The sequence below is a fragment of the Schistocerca nitens genome, unplaced genomic scaffold, assembly GCF_023898315.1.
Source record: "Schistocerca nitens isolate TAMUIC-IGC-003100 unplaced genomic scaffold, iqSchNite1.1 HiC_scaffold_376, whole genome shotgun sequence".
In the NCBI taxonomy this organism is placed as follows: Eukaryota; Metazoa; Arthropoda; class Insecta; order Orthoptera; family Acrididae; genus Schistocerca; species Schistocerca nitens.
In genome coordinates this window covers 2,538,935-2,557,132 of record NW_026045910.1, presented here as the reverse complement: position 1 = coordinate 2,557,132, position 18,198 = coordinate 2,538,935, and the positions used below count along the sequence as shown (strand labels likewise).

The 18,198-nt window shown below is 42.9% G+C and overlaps 1 protein-coding gene across 1 annotated transcript in view; it reads left to right on the top strand.

Moving 5' to 3' along the window:
- Positions 1 to 974: 974 nt before the first annotated feature.
- LOC126229630 (protein TsetseEP-like) overlaps positions 975 to 18,198 on the top strand; it is a 57,630-nt gene continuing 40,406 nt past the window's right edge. The window contains exon 1 of the mRNA XM_049942371.1: positions 975 to 1,107. Coding sequence (XP_049798328.1) covers positions 975 to 1,107 — 133 coding nt within the window. The remainder of the gene's footprint in view (positions 1,108 to 18,198) is intronic.

Here is an 18,198-nt window from a genome sequence, read left to right as displayed (position 1 = left end):
AGCGAAGTTAACTTTGTGACTAACGTTGCGGTACACAGATATGTTACAGAACCGCATCACCCCTAGCCTATGGGATAAAAAACATACTTCCGACACCAGTCACTACTCTTGATGAACTGTGATATCGTGTTGAAGACGCATGGGCAGCTGTACCTGTACACACGGTGACGAGTATAGAATCCTAGTGAAAGCTAGCCCACGTGTGCTAATAACAAGGATCCCACAGTAAATGAGCCAAGTAAATTAAACACTCTTTTGGCAGCAGTGGTGGGGGCCTGAGGATGGCAGTAATGTGCCGCCGAAAGTAGTCGTGAGACAGAATAAAGACATTCTCAAGATGAAGCTGAGGTGGTACTTTTCCTCATGCTTTAAGTAGCTTTTTCTCGCCGACATCCCCCACAAAATGATGAAATAAAAGTTTATCGCTTACTACATTTTCCTGTTCATCAGTAAACGCTTTAGCACCAAGCACTGAAGTTTCAGTTTATCACTTTTTACTACTAACTTAATTCGCAACCCATTTTTCAGACAGCATCCACATGTACTCGTGTCACTCCATCTACCTGAAAAATTACATCATTTTACGACTCACAATTTAGGAGATATGACATTGTAAACGTTGAGATGCGTGAAAGAACGGAGCTTAAAACAGAGCGAAAATTACCCCCATTACACTCATACAGTGTTTGATAGCCAAAGCATTTAGCGACTTCCAACAAACTTTAAACACAATTTCATAGCTTTTCTAATATTTTTGACGCTGACATGTTTAGCATCAAATATTTGAAGCATTAACTGATTTGTAGAGTTGGAGTCCTTATAGAATCAGGGGTAATTCATAAATCACTTGCCAGATAATACAGATAACAGCCAATGCAGCATCGTCGGACGGTAAGGCCAGACTTAAGGAGGAAGAGTTCAGTTGACAGGTGCGGAACGGAGTGAGGAGCAGCTGGGCGGAGCTGCGTGGGAGGATGCCTGTGGGCGGCAGCAGCCCTTGCCACGTGTCGTGTGTGCCACGTGTCGTGGCTCACGGTGCCACCCCGTCGCTGTCTGTTACTCTGGGGATCGCCTCGGGGAACTTCGGCTCGGAGAAAGACAGATGCCGTAAGCCGCGACAAGAGCGAACACGGTGGAAGCAAGACACGTAGGTCTAGAGCTCAAACATACGTGGCCCTAAGGAAGAGCAGATGGAGTAGCTACACTACTGGCTATTAAAACTCCTACACCAAGAAGAAATGCAGATGATAAACAGGTATACATTGGACAAATATATTATACTAGAACTGAAATGTGATTAGATTTTCACGCAAATTGGGTGCATAGATCCTGGGAAATCAGTACCCAGAACAACCACCTCTGGCCGTAATAACGGCCTTGATACGCCTGGGCATTGAGTCAAACAGAGCTTGGATGGCGTGTACAGGTACAGCTGCCCATGCAGCTTCAACACGATACCACAGTTCATCAAGAGTAGTGACTGGCGTATTGTGACGAGCCAGTTGCTCGGCCACCATTGACCAGACGTTTTCAATTGGTGAGAGATCTGGAGAATGTGCTGGCCAGTGCAGCAGTCGAACATTTTCTGTATCCAGAAAGGCCCGTACAGGACCTGCAACATGCGGTCGTGCATTATCGTGCTGAAATGTAAGGTTTCGCAGGGATCGAATGAAGGGTAGAGCCACGGGTCGTAACACATCTGAAATGTAACGTCCACTGTTCAAAGTGCCGTCAATGCGAGCGAGAGGTGACCGAGACGTGTAACCAATGGCACCCCATACCATCATGCCGGGTGATACGCCAGTATGGCGATGACGAATACACGCTTTCAATGTGCGTTCACCGCGATGTCGCCAAACACGGATGCGACCATCATGATGCTGTAAACAGAACCTGGATTCATCCGAAAAAATGACGTTTTGCCAATCGTGCACCCAGGTTAGTCGTTTAGTACACCATCACAGGCGCCCCTGTCGGTGATGCAGCGTCAAGGGAAACCGCAGCCTTGGTCTCCGAGCTGATAGTCCATGCAGTTGCAAACGTCGTCGAACTGTTCGTGCAGATGGTTGTTGTCTTGCAAACGTCCCCATCCCGGATGGAAGCTGCCCTGCGGATTACCGAGAAATGTCTGTGAACTGGCCGGCCTGGATGTGATTTTTAGACGGTTTCCCACATCCCACTAGGTGAGTATCGGGCTGTTACGCAAGGTTCGCCTCAGTTACACGATTCGCAAACATTTAGAAAGCTGTGACTAAACAAATATTTCAAAAAATGGTTCAAATGGCTCTGAGCACTATTCGACTTAACTTCTGAGGTCATCAGTCGCCTAGAACTTACAACTAATTAAACCTAACTAACCTAAGGACATCACACACATCCATGCCCGAGGCAGGATTCGAACCTGCGACCGTAGCGGTCGCTCGGTTCCAGACTGTAGCGCCTAGAACCGCACGGCCACTCCGGCCGGCACAAATATTTCATTTAATTTTTTCTGAAACATTTACCATCACAGATATTTTATATTACCGCCCTGAACATGGAACACTTATTAAATTTCCTGAACGGCTATCTTGCTGCAGATCATAATTTCGTAGCATACTGTGAACACAGAAAATGTGCAGAGTAGTAAACTAAGACGTACTCAAGGGACTGGGTGGGTAGCAAATTATTTTCACAAATATGCATCACACACACTCCCGGTCTGTAGGCCATATTTCGAGACTCAAATGTCTTCTACATGACGCTGTAAGAGGCAAGACAGGACGAAAATGTGGGGTACGAAGATGATTGATGAAAGAAACATCAACAGAAAATGTTTACAGTTGTCGAAAGAAACTAAAGATATATTAGTTACACACTGACGTAAAAAAATCGCAACAACAACAAGGAATTGAGCAACATAAACGAACGTTGCTCGGCGTCTTTCTACACGTAAAAGATGACATCTATTCAAATTTCGCGCCGGTCGCATAAGACTGGCGTCAGTAGCGGCACTGTGAGGATACTAATCAAGTTTGCTTTAAATAGACGCTGTAACAGTCGTGAGAGTTAGTTACTTTTCAGATTGGTCGTGGTGAATTGATGTAAGTCAAGAATGCCTTTAAGGCGACAAAGACGCCATTGTCAACACTTCATCGCATTTGAAAGGGGCCGTGTAATACGGCTACGAGAACCTGCTGTTCCTTCTTCGATATTGCAGAGAGACTTGGCAGGACTGTAGCCACTGAACACGATTGCTGGCAGCGGTAATCACGATAATGCACGGTCGCAAGAAGACCTGGCTCCAGACGGCCACGTGGCACTACCGAGAGGAAAGACCATCGTGTTCGACGTATGGCACTGGCTCATCGTACTGCGTCTGCAGCAGCAATCTGAGCAGCAGTTGGAACCACAATGACACAACGAACTGTTACAAATCGGTTGCTTCAAAAACAGCTCCGAGCCAGACCCCCATAGCGTGCATTCCACTGACCCAAACCAGCGCCAACTGGCACTTCAATGGTGTCAAGCAGGAGCTCACTGGATGGTGATGATGATATTTCGTTTGTGGGGCGCTCAACTGCTCACGTATAAATTCCCAATCTTTTCACAGTCAATGCAAACAGCGAGTCCCCAGGCGGAGAAAATCCGCGACTCGGCCAGGAATCGAACCCGAGACCCAGTGATCCAGATGCAGCAATGCTAACCATTAGACCACGAGTTGCTTAAGAGCTCGCTGGAGGGCAAGGTGAAGATCTGTTGTGTTTTTGGATCAAAACTGGTTCTGCCTCGGAGCCAGTGGTGGTTGTGTGTTGGTTATAAGGAGCCAACTGAGAGGCTGCAACCAACCTGTCTGCATGCTAGACACACTGGACCTACACCTGGAGTACAGTCTGCGGTGCGATTTCGTATGACACTAGGAGCGCTCTCCTAGTTATCCCATGTACATTGGCTGCAAAACTGTACGTCAGTCTGATCATTCGACCTCTTGTCATTCATGAACAGCATTCCAGGTGGTGTTTTCCAACAAGATAACGGTCGCCCACATACCGCTGTTATAACTCAGCATGCTCTACAGAGTGCCGACCCTCCTGACCATCTACGAACCTCCCAGGGCGAACACTATTGCTACTGATGACAAACTGTGACGCTTACTTACGAGATAAAGAGGGTAAGGCAACACAAAACAAAACAGCCAAAACTGACTGGTTTAAGGCGTGCTTACAAAGTGATTAAATGCGACACTTACTTTCCCTATGATGTTGCTTTTAATAAGACCGACTTTCAATAAATTCACTCGCTCACCGCCACTGTCGAAATAAACGTCACGGTAACCTGCTCAAGTCAGCCCAAGTTGTGGTACAAAACACCACATGACCACCCCTGGCCTCAACTTCAACCTCCACACACCTCATTGGGCAGCCGACGCACTCGATGTCTTGGGTCATTTCAAAAGAGCCGAAATCGTGACATCGTACCACAGTAGAGGCCCCCAGTCAGTGAATGTCCAGTTTCTGTGCGGTCTGGGCCACTGAAGACGCGCAGTAGAACATACCGCTGCGAACAATATCCTTTTGCGAGGCACCAGACACCAAATTTACAGTATATGCAGTTCGCTTCACACTACTCTGCCAGGAACTGATTGAGATTTATCTACTGTAAGCAATAGCAGCAGTTCCTGAACCCGATTGTCATTGACAAAACATGACACTCGTCTCCGGTCCTTGTTAATTGAGTCAGTCACACACAGAGTAAGGTTCCCTGCAAGCTTACGTGCTGGCTCACACAATGGCTCCCTAACAAGGTCCGTGAACTTGTAGCCTGCTCCCTTACAGATAGCTTTGCATGATTTCCGTGACGATTCCGGTGCTGTTTCCCTAGCTGGGCTCTCTCAATGACATGGCCCGTCAGGAGTCCTGTTGGCATCTGACGTCACAGACAGGAAGACTGGGTCTCATTGAAACCATTGGGTAGCCTGTGAGACAGAACAGAATGTCATGCATCTGCTAGGTGCTCTGCAATCCTTCTCTCACACTTTTAAGGGGAAGTTTACTGTCTTTTGGTTAAAAACAATCTATTTTTTAAAATTGCATTTTTGGATCCATAAATGTGTTTAGAACCCACCCTTAAAACGGTTTTTCCGAATACGGAGCGGAAATGTTTGTTATTCGCGGTTGAACAAAAAAATGCAACTGCCTGAAATCGGCCTTCTTCACGCACCAGTTTTTTTTTCTTTCGGAGGACGAGTTATTGTACCGGTGTTTGGGAGGAAACACACAAAATTCAAATGGAAGTTTGAAGGCGTGTGTTTGGAAGTTAGCCCCCAAGCATTTGCATTCTGGTGCGAAGACTGTGGAGATTGCGTCTTTCCTGGCAGTGAGCAGCTTCAACGAAGGGTATTCAGCAATTCTGAAGACCATGACAACGATGGACGTCACCCTCTATTCGACGCAGTTCGCCGAGCATTCGGACGACCACCGGATTCAAGTGGCCGAAAACCGCTGTCACCGGCCGTACGAGCGGCTCTGGAGCAGCGCAGGATGGCCCAAATCGAGCAGAACGCCCTCTATGAAGAAGAGGAAGGACTAGTTTATGGACCCGAAATAGCAGATTGAACGTACGTTGCATAATATTGCATTTATATTTAGTCAAAAGTTCAAACGCATTTTTCTCGAAATAATTTTCTTTTTATCGCGCGGTGTGATAACATCAAATCTACTGAACCGATTGCCATGATTCTTTATTTCCGACGAAGCTAACTAAACTGTCTAGGAGTGTATCACTTTTATTCTGATCCATCAATACAAATATTTTTACTTGGCCGACGAAGTCGAAAAATCGATTAAAAAACCTATTTTTCAAATGGCCACCATTTTGTTTCCTATGGTGCAAATAACTTAATCGAGGTACATCTCCTAAAGAATCTTATATACTTCGCTAACGTCAACTCAATTTTGATTTCAGACGAGCCGGCTGACCTGTGATATACCGCGCGTGGAGGTCTAAATCGAAATATTGTTTCGTTCCGACGGCACTTCCACCTTTGCTCTTCGACATTTCCGATCGAAAAAATTCCAGATTGTAGAGGATATATTAATAAACATTTTGACCAAATTTGACATTGATATCTATAATACATCCCGAGAAAATAATTCTCAAAGAACATGCTTTTTCGGGCCAAAGATAGTAAACCTCCCCTTAAAGTAAAAAAATAAAAAAAAATTTAAAAAAAATAATTTTCACTCGTATCTCATTGCCTCATTCCTCAGATTTATGATGAACTGTCTATTATTTCGTTAATGATATGGTTATTGGGATATTTCGAAATTAAGAAACCTACTGCACGAAATTCGAATAGTTTTCAATGAGAAAGTAGGGGACGCTATATCTTTGGGTCGTTGCATAAGAAATGAGGCCATCATACTAAATTAAACTTTGTTAGGAGCAGATCTATATCTGTCTCCAATCTCGAGAAACTGGATTGTATAAGGGGCGATCAAAATTTTTTCGTCTGAGGGCGTTTGCAGCGTATACGCAACCCACTGCAATTCCGATGCAGGTCTGTAAGGACTGATATGTAGGCAAAGGGCTAGTGTGGGCTTCGGACGGAAACTTTTTGATCACCTCTTACACGTAGTACACTTACTTCCATTAGTATATGCCAAAGATAAAATGAGGATTAAATACTCAGAACATCCCACGTATTTAATAAAAGTTTTGAGATATTAAAACGAGTTTTCGGCAAACGATAGTCTGTGAAGAGGAGAGTATTTCGCCATAATGTTAATATGCAAAATGTCTTTATCTACACAATTTCTGCAATGGAATAGTGTAATATTTAAGGCTCATTAGTAGCTGGAGAAACGAGAATGCTGTGGGTTTTACAACAACATATGTCAATAAATTACTTGCTTGTTTACTTTGGGCTTTTCATAAACTACTGACGACTCTGGTCCTCAGTTGCTAGTTCAATAACACAGTGTTTCAGGATTCTGTGTTTAACACGACGGCAAAAGAAGTGCAGGTGTTTCTCAAAACTCATCACTCACGCTCTTCTTAAAAAAAAAGGAGAGAGAGAGATTTGTCATGCCAGAGATATGTTCATCTTGACGAGCCTTTGCAAATGGCTCCTAAAAGAAATAATCCATAGTTTTTTGCATAGAACTATGTTCCTTTTTGGAAATAGAATTACGATTCTCAAGAGGCAACACAAAAAAATCGTAGCTCTGAAGCTGAGATCACACAAACGATTTGCCCAATACTGTTAACTATCTCTCAAGGAGAGCAGATATCATTCCCTTTGGCAGACTAAAAGATATTTCAAGTGAAAAAGTACAGTTCTTCAGTCTGTGCAGGGATATAAACTAAAGTATGATATACTACATATTGCAAGTTGTTTTCATACTTCTCAGAACATTAAGATAGAGAACTAAAATCCTTTGGCAAATTTCATTCACAGTCACTCATTATTAAAAATACATTGGGATTATGGTTCGATGAAAATTGCAACTGAAGTGGCGATTTATTTTCCCCAGACTTCTTCATCCTAGATTTCTTCAGAGAAGTGTCATGTCATGAGTGATTTGAGTAACATCTACACTTCTCTTGTTATTATCTTAAGTTTTTTTTTTTTTTTTTTTTTTGCCAAATCACAGCAGAGTTTACAAAAATTCATCTCACTAACTGTTCAAACTGTGAAGATATTCGGAAACAGTCTATTATTAAACCAGCAACTGAAGCCAAGGCAGGTCAATTGTTTTTGAAAAAGCCCAAAATCGATCTAAAAATAAGCGTGTAATTTGTTCACCGTTCTTGCAAAATCCACAGCAATTCCCGTTTCGCCAACTATCGATGACCCTTAAAACATTACATCATTCCACTGAAAAAAATCTGTAGTTACTTGTGTATTGCGATAGACAAGGAAGGATTCCATAATAACTATGTGAAAAAATACTCTCTCTTTGCGAGTCAGCATTGTCCAACATTTCGGTTCGATGCCTCAAACGGATTATCAGGTATAAGAGATGTTATGAATATTTAATTCAAGTTTTATCGTTTGTCCACGTGAACAGAACTGACTGTACTACACACAGTCCATTTTCTTCGTACTGGAGATACATATAGATTTCCTTCCAAGTTTAAAGAGTGATTCAGTATTTTACCTACATTTAGTATGCACTAATATAGGATCTAAATTGCACCAAATACAAGCCCATAGCGACCACTATTTCTAACTGAAAGTTATTACGTGCAGTGGCTGACTTAATTTCGTAGTATCTCAATAACTACGAGTTATGTTCCATTAAGTAAATGATAGGCAGACCATCATAAAGTGATGAGCGAGGCGATGGAAACTAACTAATTTTTTTGCGAAATACTTTCTCTAACATCATTTAGGAAGAGTTCAGGGGCGCCGGTTTTTGCTTGCACTGTCGTCCGCTGCACCAAAAATTACAGTGTGAGAGCTTTGGCAGACAAGTTAGCCAGTCGCAGTCCCTGCTAGCCAACATGCAAGCGCGCAACTTGGTAAACCTATGGGTAAACCTTACTCCATGTGAGATGGGTGGTAGGTTAGGAGCGCTGTTCTTACGCCATGTTATAAGGCTGAAAACGGTATATCGATCTTTGTAGACTCATTGTACACTCCACACTGATCCTCCAACAAACTGGGCAACCTCATTCACGATGTAGTATGGGCACATCAGAATATGGTAGCTCCAATCTTTCATTCTGCCGCGCGGAGTGGCCGTGCGTTTAGAGGTCCCACGTCACGAATCGCGAGGCCCCTCCCGCCGGAGATTCGAGTCCTCCCGCGGGCAAGGGTGCGTGTGTGTTGTTCTTAGCTTAAGTTAGTTTAAGTAGTGTCTAGGTCTAGGGGCCGATGACCTCAGGAGTTTGGTCCTTTAGGAATTCACACACACACACACACACACACACACACACAATTTCATTCTACCATGCCTCCACTCGATTCCTCACAACCGACTAACACTTATACACCGCTTCACTGCCATGACTTACGTCAGCAGTGGACAGGACAGTCGTATGACTGCTCGGTACGAGTTCTGCATCACCGTGTACTCTGTCAAGGGGGCCGACTAATAAACTGTCCAGTGAGGTTACATATAAGTGGATTTTTCCAGAAAAATATACAGGTCCTCTTTTATTTGATACCGAAATGCAATAATCCTGAAACCTTTGTCATTTATGTATTACCATGTAACCATTATATGGCATGGCCTTATTTTAGTTAAAAACATTTTCCTAGGTCTTGTAATTTGGATAAACACCAGCTCATTATTTATTAATGTATAGCCCTGTATAACGCACCATGAAGATAGGACTGACTCGGTAGATGTGACGTACATGAAAAGAGAAACAAATGATTACAATTACAGAAAAATTTGGTGATTTACTCAAGAAAAAGAGTTTCACAAATTGAGCAAATCAATCACGTGTTAGTCCATCTCTGGCTCTCTTGCAATCCTTCTGAGGGATGTAGTGCCAAATTCTACATCTACATCTACATCCATACTTTTGCAATCACTTATTCGGTTTGGCACTGATTGACAGAGTTGGTGGATATCCTTCTGAGGGATATAGTGCCAAATTCTACATCTGCATCCATACTCCGCATGCCACCTGACAGTGTGTGGCGGAGGGTACTTTGAGTACCTCTATCGGTTCTTCCTTCTGTTCCAGTCTCGTATTGTTCGTGGAAAGAAAGATTGTTGGTGTGCCTCTGTGTGGGCTCAGATCTCTCTGATTTTATCCTCATGGTCTCTTCGCGAGATATACGTAGGAGGGAGCAATATACTGCTTGACTGTTCGGTGAAGGTATTTTCTCGAAACTTCAACAAAAGCCCGTAACGAGCTTCTGAGCGTCTCTCTCGCAGAGTTTTCCACTGGAGTTTATCTATCATCTCCGTAACGCTTTCGCGATTACTAAATGATCCTGTAACGAAGCGTGATGCTCTCCGTTGGATCTTCTGTCTCTCTTCTATCAACCCAACCTGGTACGGATCCCACACCAGTGAGCTGTATTGAAGCAGTGGGAGAACAAGTGTACTGTAACCTACTTCCTTTGTTTTCGGACTGCATTTCCTTAGAATTCTTCCAATGAATCGCAGTCTGGCATCTGCTTTACTGACGATTAATTTTATATGGTCATTCCACTTTAAATCACTCCTAATGCCTACTCCTATATAATTTATGGAATTAACTGCTTCCAGTTGCTGACCTGCTATATTGTAGCTAAATGCAAAGTGCTCCAATTGGAGCGTCATATCAACAAAATCCCGAGCTGGTTGGAGGGATCCTACAAATAATGCTTTGAACTTTCTTAATTGGGCCTATCTGGCCAAGGTAGGGTTTGGCAAGCACTATGACAAACAGCAGAAACTCTCGTCGTGTGCAGACGCCATTATCTTGCTGTAATGTAAGCACAGGTTGGCTTGACATGAAGCGCAATAAAACGTGGCGTAGAATATCGTCGACGTATCGCTATGGTGTAATGGTGCCGCGGATGACAACCAATGAGGTCCAGCTACGTAAAGAAACGGCACCCCAGACCTCAGAACATTCAGGTTAGTAGTCCACCGCTGTCCAGGGCGTCTCCAGATATGTATTCGGCCTGGAATCTCGTTTATTCTTCAGTGATGAGTCCTGCTTCGAACTAAGTGCCGATGACCAGCAAGATGTGTCTGGAGGTGCCACAGAGAGCGGTGGGATACCAACCTGATTCTTGCCCGCCATACGGACTGACAACGAGGAGAGATGGTCTGGAGTGCCATTTTATTTCATAGCACGACCCCTTTGGGTGCCACCCTCGGCACTCTTACAGCTCAGCGGTACATCGGCGATATTTTGCACCTCGTTTTGTTGCCCTTCATGGCAGGCCATCCTGGGCTTAGATATAATGCCCGCCGACACATGGCGAGAGTTTCTACTGCTTGTCCTCGCGCTTGCCAAATCCTACCTTGGCTAGCAAGGTCGCCGGATCTCTCCCCAAGTTGCGTTGAGTCCTCCTGAATCCATCTACCCCACAATCCATGAAAATCGTGATATCCCGGCTAAGATGAGCAGCAACATCGCCATGACACTGCCGATGTCGAGTTCCGACGTGTGCTGGTACACATTCCTCCTTCTAAAGTGACGCATAACACCGTCTTTCCATACAATACCAACATTCTAATGTGGTTTCTGAATGAGAAACCCGCTGCTTAATCGTTCCTTAGACAGGGTGTCACAGGAGGAATGGCCAGCATTCAGGGATATGACAGAAACAATCATTCGAAGCAACAAAATCTGGTAGCTATGGCCTCTAAAGTGCGTATTTCAAGTGCTATGAGCAGTTGTTTAGTGGAAGAGATGTGTTTTACAGAAGCCGGCCGCGGTGGTCTCGCGGTTCTAGGCGCGCAGTCCGGAACCGTGCGACCGCTACGGTTGCAGGTTCGAATCCTGCCTCGGGTATGGATGTGTGTGATGTCCTTAGGTTAGTTAGGTTTAAGTAGTTCTAGGGGACTTATGACCACACCAGTTGAGTCCCATAGTGCTCAGAGCCATTTGAACCATCATTTTGTTTTGCAGAAGCGAAGATGAACAAGTGTTCTTAGCTCGTAAGCTATACATATCAAAGACCACGTTCACTGGACATTTTTCCATATTTTTGTGCATACTAGGACCTGTAAAAATATGGAAAACAAAGAGATTGCAGTAGAAGAGATTTGTTTCACAGTATACAAGGTGAAAATGTGCTCGTAGCTCTTAAGGTATGCATTTGAGAATTAATGTTTACTAGACTTTTTGCTTCGAATGATCGTTCCTGTCACGTCTCCGAATATCGAGCGTTCCTCCTGGCCACACACTTCAAAAAATGGCTTTACTCCTCGTACTTTGTGTAATTGTACTGAAATGCTAATTGTTTGTACATCCAAGCATGTAGTTCCCTTCATGCCAGTCTGAAATCCGTTGCACTCTGCCTTTATAATGTCGCAGCTGCAGAGTCCACCAGTGTAACACGCCCACGGTACTCCTCTAGTGGCGGAAGTGGTGCGCCTACAACGTTCCAATACGGCAACCGGTGCACCTTCCCTGTCTCGATGTTGGTCGCGCGAACAGGCGTTCGGTTTGTCTGTCTTTCCTGAGTCCCAACTACTACACTGGTGTGCAAAAGTTAAGGGGAAAGTAACTATCGCATGATATGTCACAGTCACGTAACATGGCTCGACAAATTCGTGCCATATATAGAAAGAATTGCTGCACTATAATACAGAAGATGACTGAAAGAAATACGCAAGAAGACGAACGGAAATGACATTTTTATTCAAAGACAATACACTGACGTGACAAAAGTCACGAGGTACATCCTAAATCGTGTCGGACCTCCTTCTGCCCGAAGTAGTGAAGCAACTCGACGTGGCATAGACTCAATAAATCGCTGGAGGCCTCTTTCAGAAATATTCAGTCATGCTCTCTCTACTGCCGTCCATAATTGCCAAAGTGTTATCGGTGCAGGATTTTGAGCCGAACTGAGCTCTCGATTATAGTCTATGGTCATTCCATGGGATCCATGTCGGGCGATCTGGGTGACCAGATAATTCACTCGAACTGTCCAGAATATTCTTCAAATCAATATGGAACAATTGTGGCACGGTGGCGTGGCGCATTGTCATCATAAAAATTGCATCGTTGTTTGGGAAAAGAAGTCCATGAATGGTCTTAAAGTTGTCGAACATAACCATTTCCAGTCAACGATCGGTTCAGTTGGACCAGAGAACCCAGTCCATGCCACGTAAACACAGGCCATACCATTATGGAGCCAACAGCAGCCTGCAGTGCCTTTTACGCAACTTGGGTCCATGGCCTCGTGTGGTCTCTGCCTCACTCTAACCCTGCCGTCAGCTCTTACCAACGGAAATCAGAACTCGTCTGACCAGGCCACTGTTTCCCAGTCTCCAAGGATCCAAGTGATATGGTCATGCCGCGCGGGACTAGCCGCGCGGTCTTAGGTGCTGCAGTCATGGACTGTGTAGTTAGTCCCGGCGGAGGTTCGAGTCCACCCTCGGGCATGGGTGTGTGTGTTTGTCCTTAGGATAATTTAGGTTAAGTAGTGTGCAAGCTTAGGGACTGATAACCTTAGCAGTTAAGTCCCATAAGATTTCACACACATTTGAACATTTATATGTGGTCTTCTCCCCCAGGAGAGGCGCGGCAGTTGATGCTGAGCACTCGCGTCGGTCGCCTACTGCCATAGCCCATGAACCCCAAATTTCGCCGCACTGTCGTCACGAATACATTCATCGTACATCCCACACTGATTTGTGCGGTTATTTCAGCCAGCGTTGCTTGTCTGTTAGCACTAACAACTCTATGCAAACGCCGCTTCTCGGTCGTTAAGTAAAGGCCGTCAGCCACTGTCTTGTCCATAGTGAAAGGTAATGCCTGAAATTTGGTATTTTCCGAACACTCTTGATACTGTAAATCTCCGAACACTGAACTCGCTAATGATTCCCGAAACGGAATGTCCCATGTGTCTAGATCCAACTACCATTCCGCTTTCAAAGTCGGAAACTTTTCACTTGAATCACCTGAGTACAAATTACAGCTCCGCCAATGCAAAGCCATTTTACGTTTTACGAGGGTTGGAACTTAAATAGTGGCAAATATTTATTTACAGCTCGTACAAAATAGATAAGTGTTAGAAGTTTTACTGACCTTCAAAGTAGTCACTAGCATGGTGTATAACCCGTTGCCAGTGATGTGAAATTCGTAGGATACTCTTAGCAGTGCCAGTTCTACTTACAGTTCGAGCGGCGCGGTCTGTTGTCCGACGAATTTGTAGCACCGACCTACATCGATACCTCCCCACAGTGCAGCACTCCGTGAAGAATGGGCTGCCATTCCTCAAGAAATCTTCCAGCACCTGATTGAACGTATGCCTGCGAGAGTGGAAGCTGACATCAAGGCTTAGAATGGGCAAACACCATGTTGAGTTCCAGCATTACCGATGAAGGGCGCCACGAACTTTTAAGTTATTTTCAGCCAGGTGTCCGGATACTTTTCATCACATAGTGTATGTAGTCCATAAGGACTGCAGAGATAAGATTTTAGAAAATAGGGCTCATACAGAGGGATATACACAATGGTTTCTCCCTCGTCCTATTTGCCAGTGAAACAGGAAAGGAAGTGAGTAATAGCGGTACCGGATACCCTCCTCCACGCACCGTACGGTGGCTTGTGGAGTATCTACGTAGATGTAGATAAACCTTGTCCCGCCTTTTCCAATGACCACAGGCACATTGTAACCTCCCCTCACTTATCGACCTTAATGACAGTGAAAAATTGAACCGCGTGCACCTAATGGAAATTTGGGAAAAGCAATCGTCACCAAAGTTAATTTGTCGGTAAAGAGGGAGGAAAGGGTCACATCTAAATGAATGGAAAAATGCAAATGAAATTGGTGGAAATTAATTTTGAAAAAAGGGTAAAATTAATAAAGAAAGTATATGTGCGGTCATTGTGTTAACAATTAATTGGCGTTAATTAGATATTTGAGATTTGGGGAAAATTACGGTCGCCAGTCTTACAGACAACTACTATAATAACTGAAAATGAAAGATTAATGCTCATATAATTAGCACTAAAAGCGTGGCAACTGAAGGTTGACATGTGTTGTGTGAAAACTGAACGTTTGTCAGAAGTAATAAATTTCGCTACACTCTGACTTAATTTAGCAAAAGAATTAATAAAACCGGAAAATTGAAAGTTAATTTAGTGACTGAAATTAATAGTGAACTTTGTTTCTGAAGCACTACGAAATTCAATAAAAGAAGGTTAGTCTTGGGCTACCTTAACAATCATTTCAAAAGTTACTTGAATCTACGCAATTTAAAAATAAGAGATTTTAATTTGAACTTCAATTAAATGATTCTGAATAATTAACAATAGTAAAATTTAGTATTTACCACGCTGAGCTGCAGTCACAGGTAAGCTAAAATATGGTAACAAAACTCGCACTCTTAATTTCTGCTCGTTTAATCTAAATATTGTAGCCATCTATGAATACTTTAACTGAACTTTGAAATTAAAGCAGTGAAATGGAATGATATTACTTTAATGCTGGCGTATGAATTTCAATGACACTCGGGTTCATTCCAGAAAAGGAAGGGACCCTGCTTGGTAATGCAATTGGCACAATGAGCAACAAAGGTTCATGCTAAGTTGCTGTATTTTTGTGATGCAACAGTTTGAAAAGCTGAGGTCTGCCATACAGTTCTAAAACTTTACTTGCTTTTAGTCTTCCTTGTTGGCTGATTGAAGGTTTGCAGTCGTCGATCGGGGAGATGGCTACAGTCACTCATTGTCAGCCGTCGCTGTTGCAGAAGCTGGATGTTGGTGCGCCTTCTTCTCGACACTGTCACCAGGCGAAACAGGCTCTTGATGTGCGCCAGCTAATGCTTCCCGTCCGTGACACTGTGTCAGAAACTATCATAGGAAGTCGAGCGCAATTACATGCTGCCAAACCCCGAAAAGGCGGCAACTCGCGGGTGCATCACACAACACACCTGCTCCACTGCCCTACTCCAGCCAGACTCTGCTCTGCCTGCGCTCCACGTGGCAGAGTTAACACTACTAAAGATCCTAAACACTTTGGTTCTCCACACGACCTATCGATGTAATCGTTCGATAGCATAGTTTTCCCTAGGCAAGACCCAACGTAAAAATACAAATAGTATTTACAAAACAAACCAATTATACAGCGACAGAAATGCATAAATAAATATATATACAAAAATTAAAACAATTACAATATATAAAGACACAGAAATATCGTATCTTCAGGTAACAAAATAAGGAAAAATTTTATAGTACAATAGATGGAAATAGGAGGATATGCATTACCGGCGTTACACGTGCCCCACATTGTCTGAGGATGTTCGTGTAACCTAAACAGACTCAAAAAATGTCCCAAAAAGGAAAAAAAGCAGCAGAAATGCATATGCTCAAAACATCATGAAAATTTAGCATTAGGCTAATTAACCATAAACCAATTTTTAGACCATAATAATTGAGTGGAGAGACTCCTAACCTTATTCCACTCTGTCATCTTACACAAAAGAAAACAGGTTGACAACATATTAAAATTCATAGAACACATAGAAAATGGTTTAGCTATTCTAATATCAGCAAAATTCCTAACAGTATCAAGAAATGGAATACTATTTACAAAATTAATCAGAGTACATGGTCATAAAAACAGGTAGATCAAAATACGCAAATTAATAATTAATTACATAGAATACACATTTTTATATAACCTTTTAATAATTAATATTCTTGTCATGAGAGTCCACTTAACGCTAAACAAGAAAATAATACACAGCAGATCGAAAAAAAAACATATTGACAGCAGAATTCTTTCACATCAGCTGTTCGGGAAGAAAAACAACTCTGCCTTTCCTACTTGCAAGAATGCCGACAGTGGCACAAGAGCTGACAGCAGCTCCGCCTCGCCAGTATTGTTGCGCCCGCGTGTGCGGCACACTTGATCTCACTCGCCTGTGTAACGGCATTTCCAGAACGTCCGTTTCACTGAATTCTTTCAGAAAAACTCATCCCGAGTAATCTCAAGGAGTCCATTAACACTATCACAGTGGATAACTCAACACTGTCCATCGTCACACGCATGTACTAGCCTGAAACTTAAAACAGCGTCTAAGTACATCGGCAATGACTAGTAAATCACATATTTATGAAATCTTACAGCTAGTTACAAAATCATATTTACATTCCTTAATCTACTGTGACTGAGCTGAAAACTTAAACTAGCAGCTTGGATTTTTCAATTGATTAATAATCAGTTACTCTTAAATCATTTAGTCAAAATTAATTACTTATTAATTACAACTACTTTAATGTCCTCTTGGTCAGCAAAAGCATAGAAATCTAGCAAATCGTTAAATCTTACACTATATTTACATACTGTACAAATTACCCATTCTGTGGTATTAATCAATCCTAGGTTGGTACAATTTCAAGTCTACAATGTTCCGTATACCTAATCGTTTTCCAGAGCTTGGATACTCTAAGCAATAAGCATTTGTGTGAGGTATACCAATGACTTTATATGGTCCATTATAAACAAACTTAAATTTAGAGATTTCATTGTCCATCTCGCTCGATTTCTCATGAGCTTTTACAAGTACTAAGTCTCCGATTGCAAACTTAGCAAAACACGCTTTAGAGTCATGACGACGTATGCGAGCATCGGCTTTTAGCTTCATTATTTCTCGCAAACGATCTTTTTTCACACCAATACTAATGTCAATCCGTGGAGGGAATTTGATTATCTCTTCCACTAGTTATGGTTTGTCTGAAAACACACTCTTATTCCTCATTATTACTTCATACAGGCCTCGTCTTTGTTCGTGTGTTACGTTTGACACACCGTCTACAATACTTTCCAATTCACTTTCTACACTATTTTCAATGCCAAGATTCCTCACGTTACAGTAGTTAAAATTCATACCTACGTCAATGGCATCCGGCCAGTTAACAATGTGAATAGGCTGGTATTGCCAATGCACACCGTATCCTGCCTCATCAAAACTAACTACTATTGTTTTATCTTGTGACATACATGTCAAAGTTTTGCTTTCGCAATTAATCACTGCACGGTACTTTAATAGCCAATCTAACCCCATAATTACTTCTGTAGTTAAGTCTGGCACGACGACAAATTCTTGTTCAAATCATGCCCCACATATCTCGAAGTTGTGAAAAATCTGTTTTGTGACCGGTTTACTGTCCTTCCCAGTAGCACCGATAATTTTCACTCATGTTACTGGCATAACTACGATACTAGGTCTGTCTACCCAGATACAGCACTCAATTCTGCACCGGTGTCAATCAACACGTTTAGTTGTAGGCCGTGCATATTAACAGACACTACTATCTGTCTAAACTTATCCTCGACTGTTTCTTTATTTTCCCACAATAAATCCTCGTCTATATCCAGGTCATTCCAGAAAAAACCATCCGGCTTTGATCCTAAATCTGGCTTATCTGGCGGCTTTTTCAGCCTCTGTTCACATACAGTTTTAATTTCAACATGTTTGTCCTGAGGCTTAGTCTGTAGCTTCGCCTCCAATACCGAAACCTTTTCCTGTGACTCGTCAACTAGTGAGTGTTGCTTTGCTATCAATTCACTAATCGTCA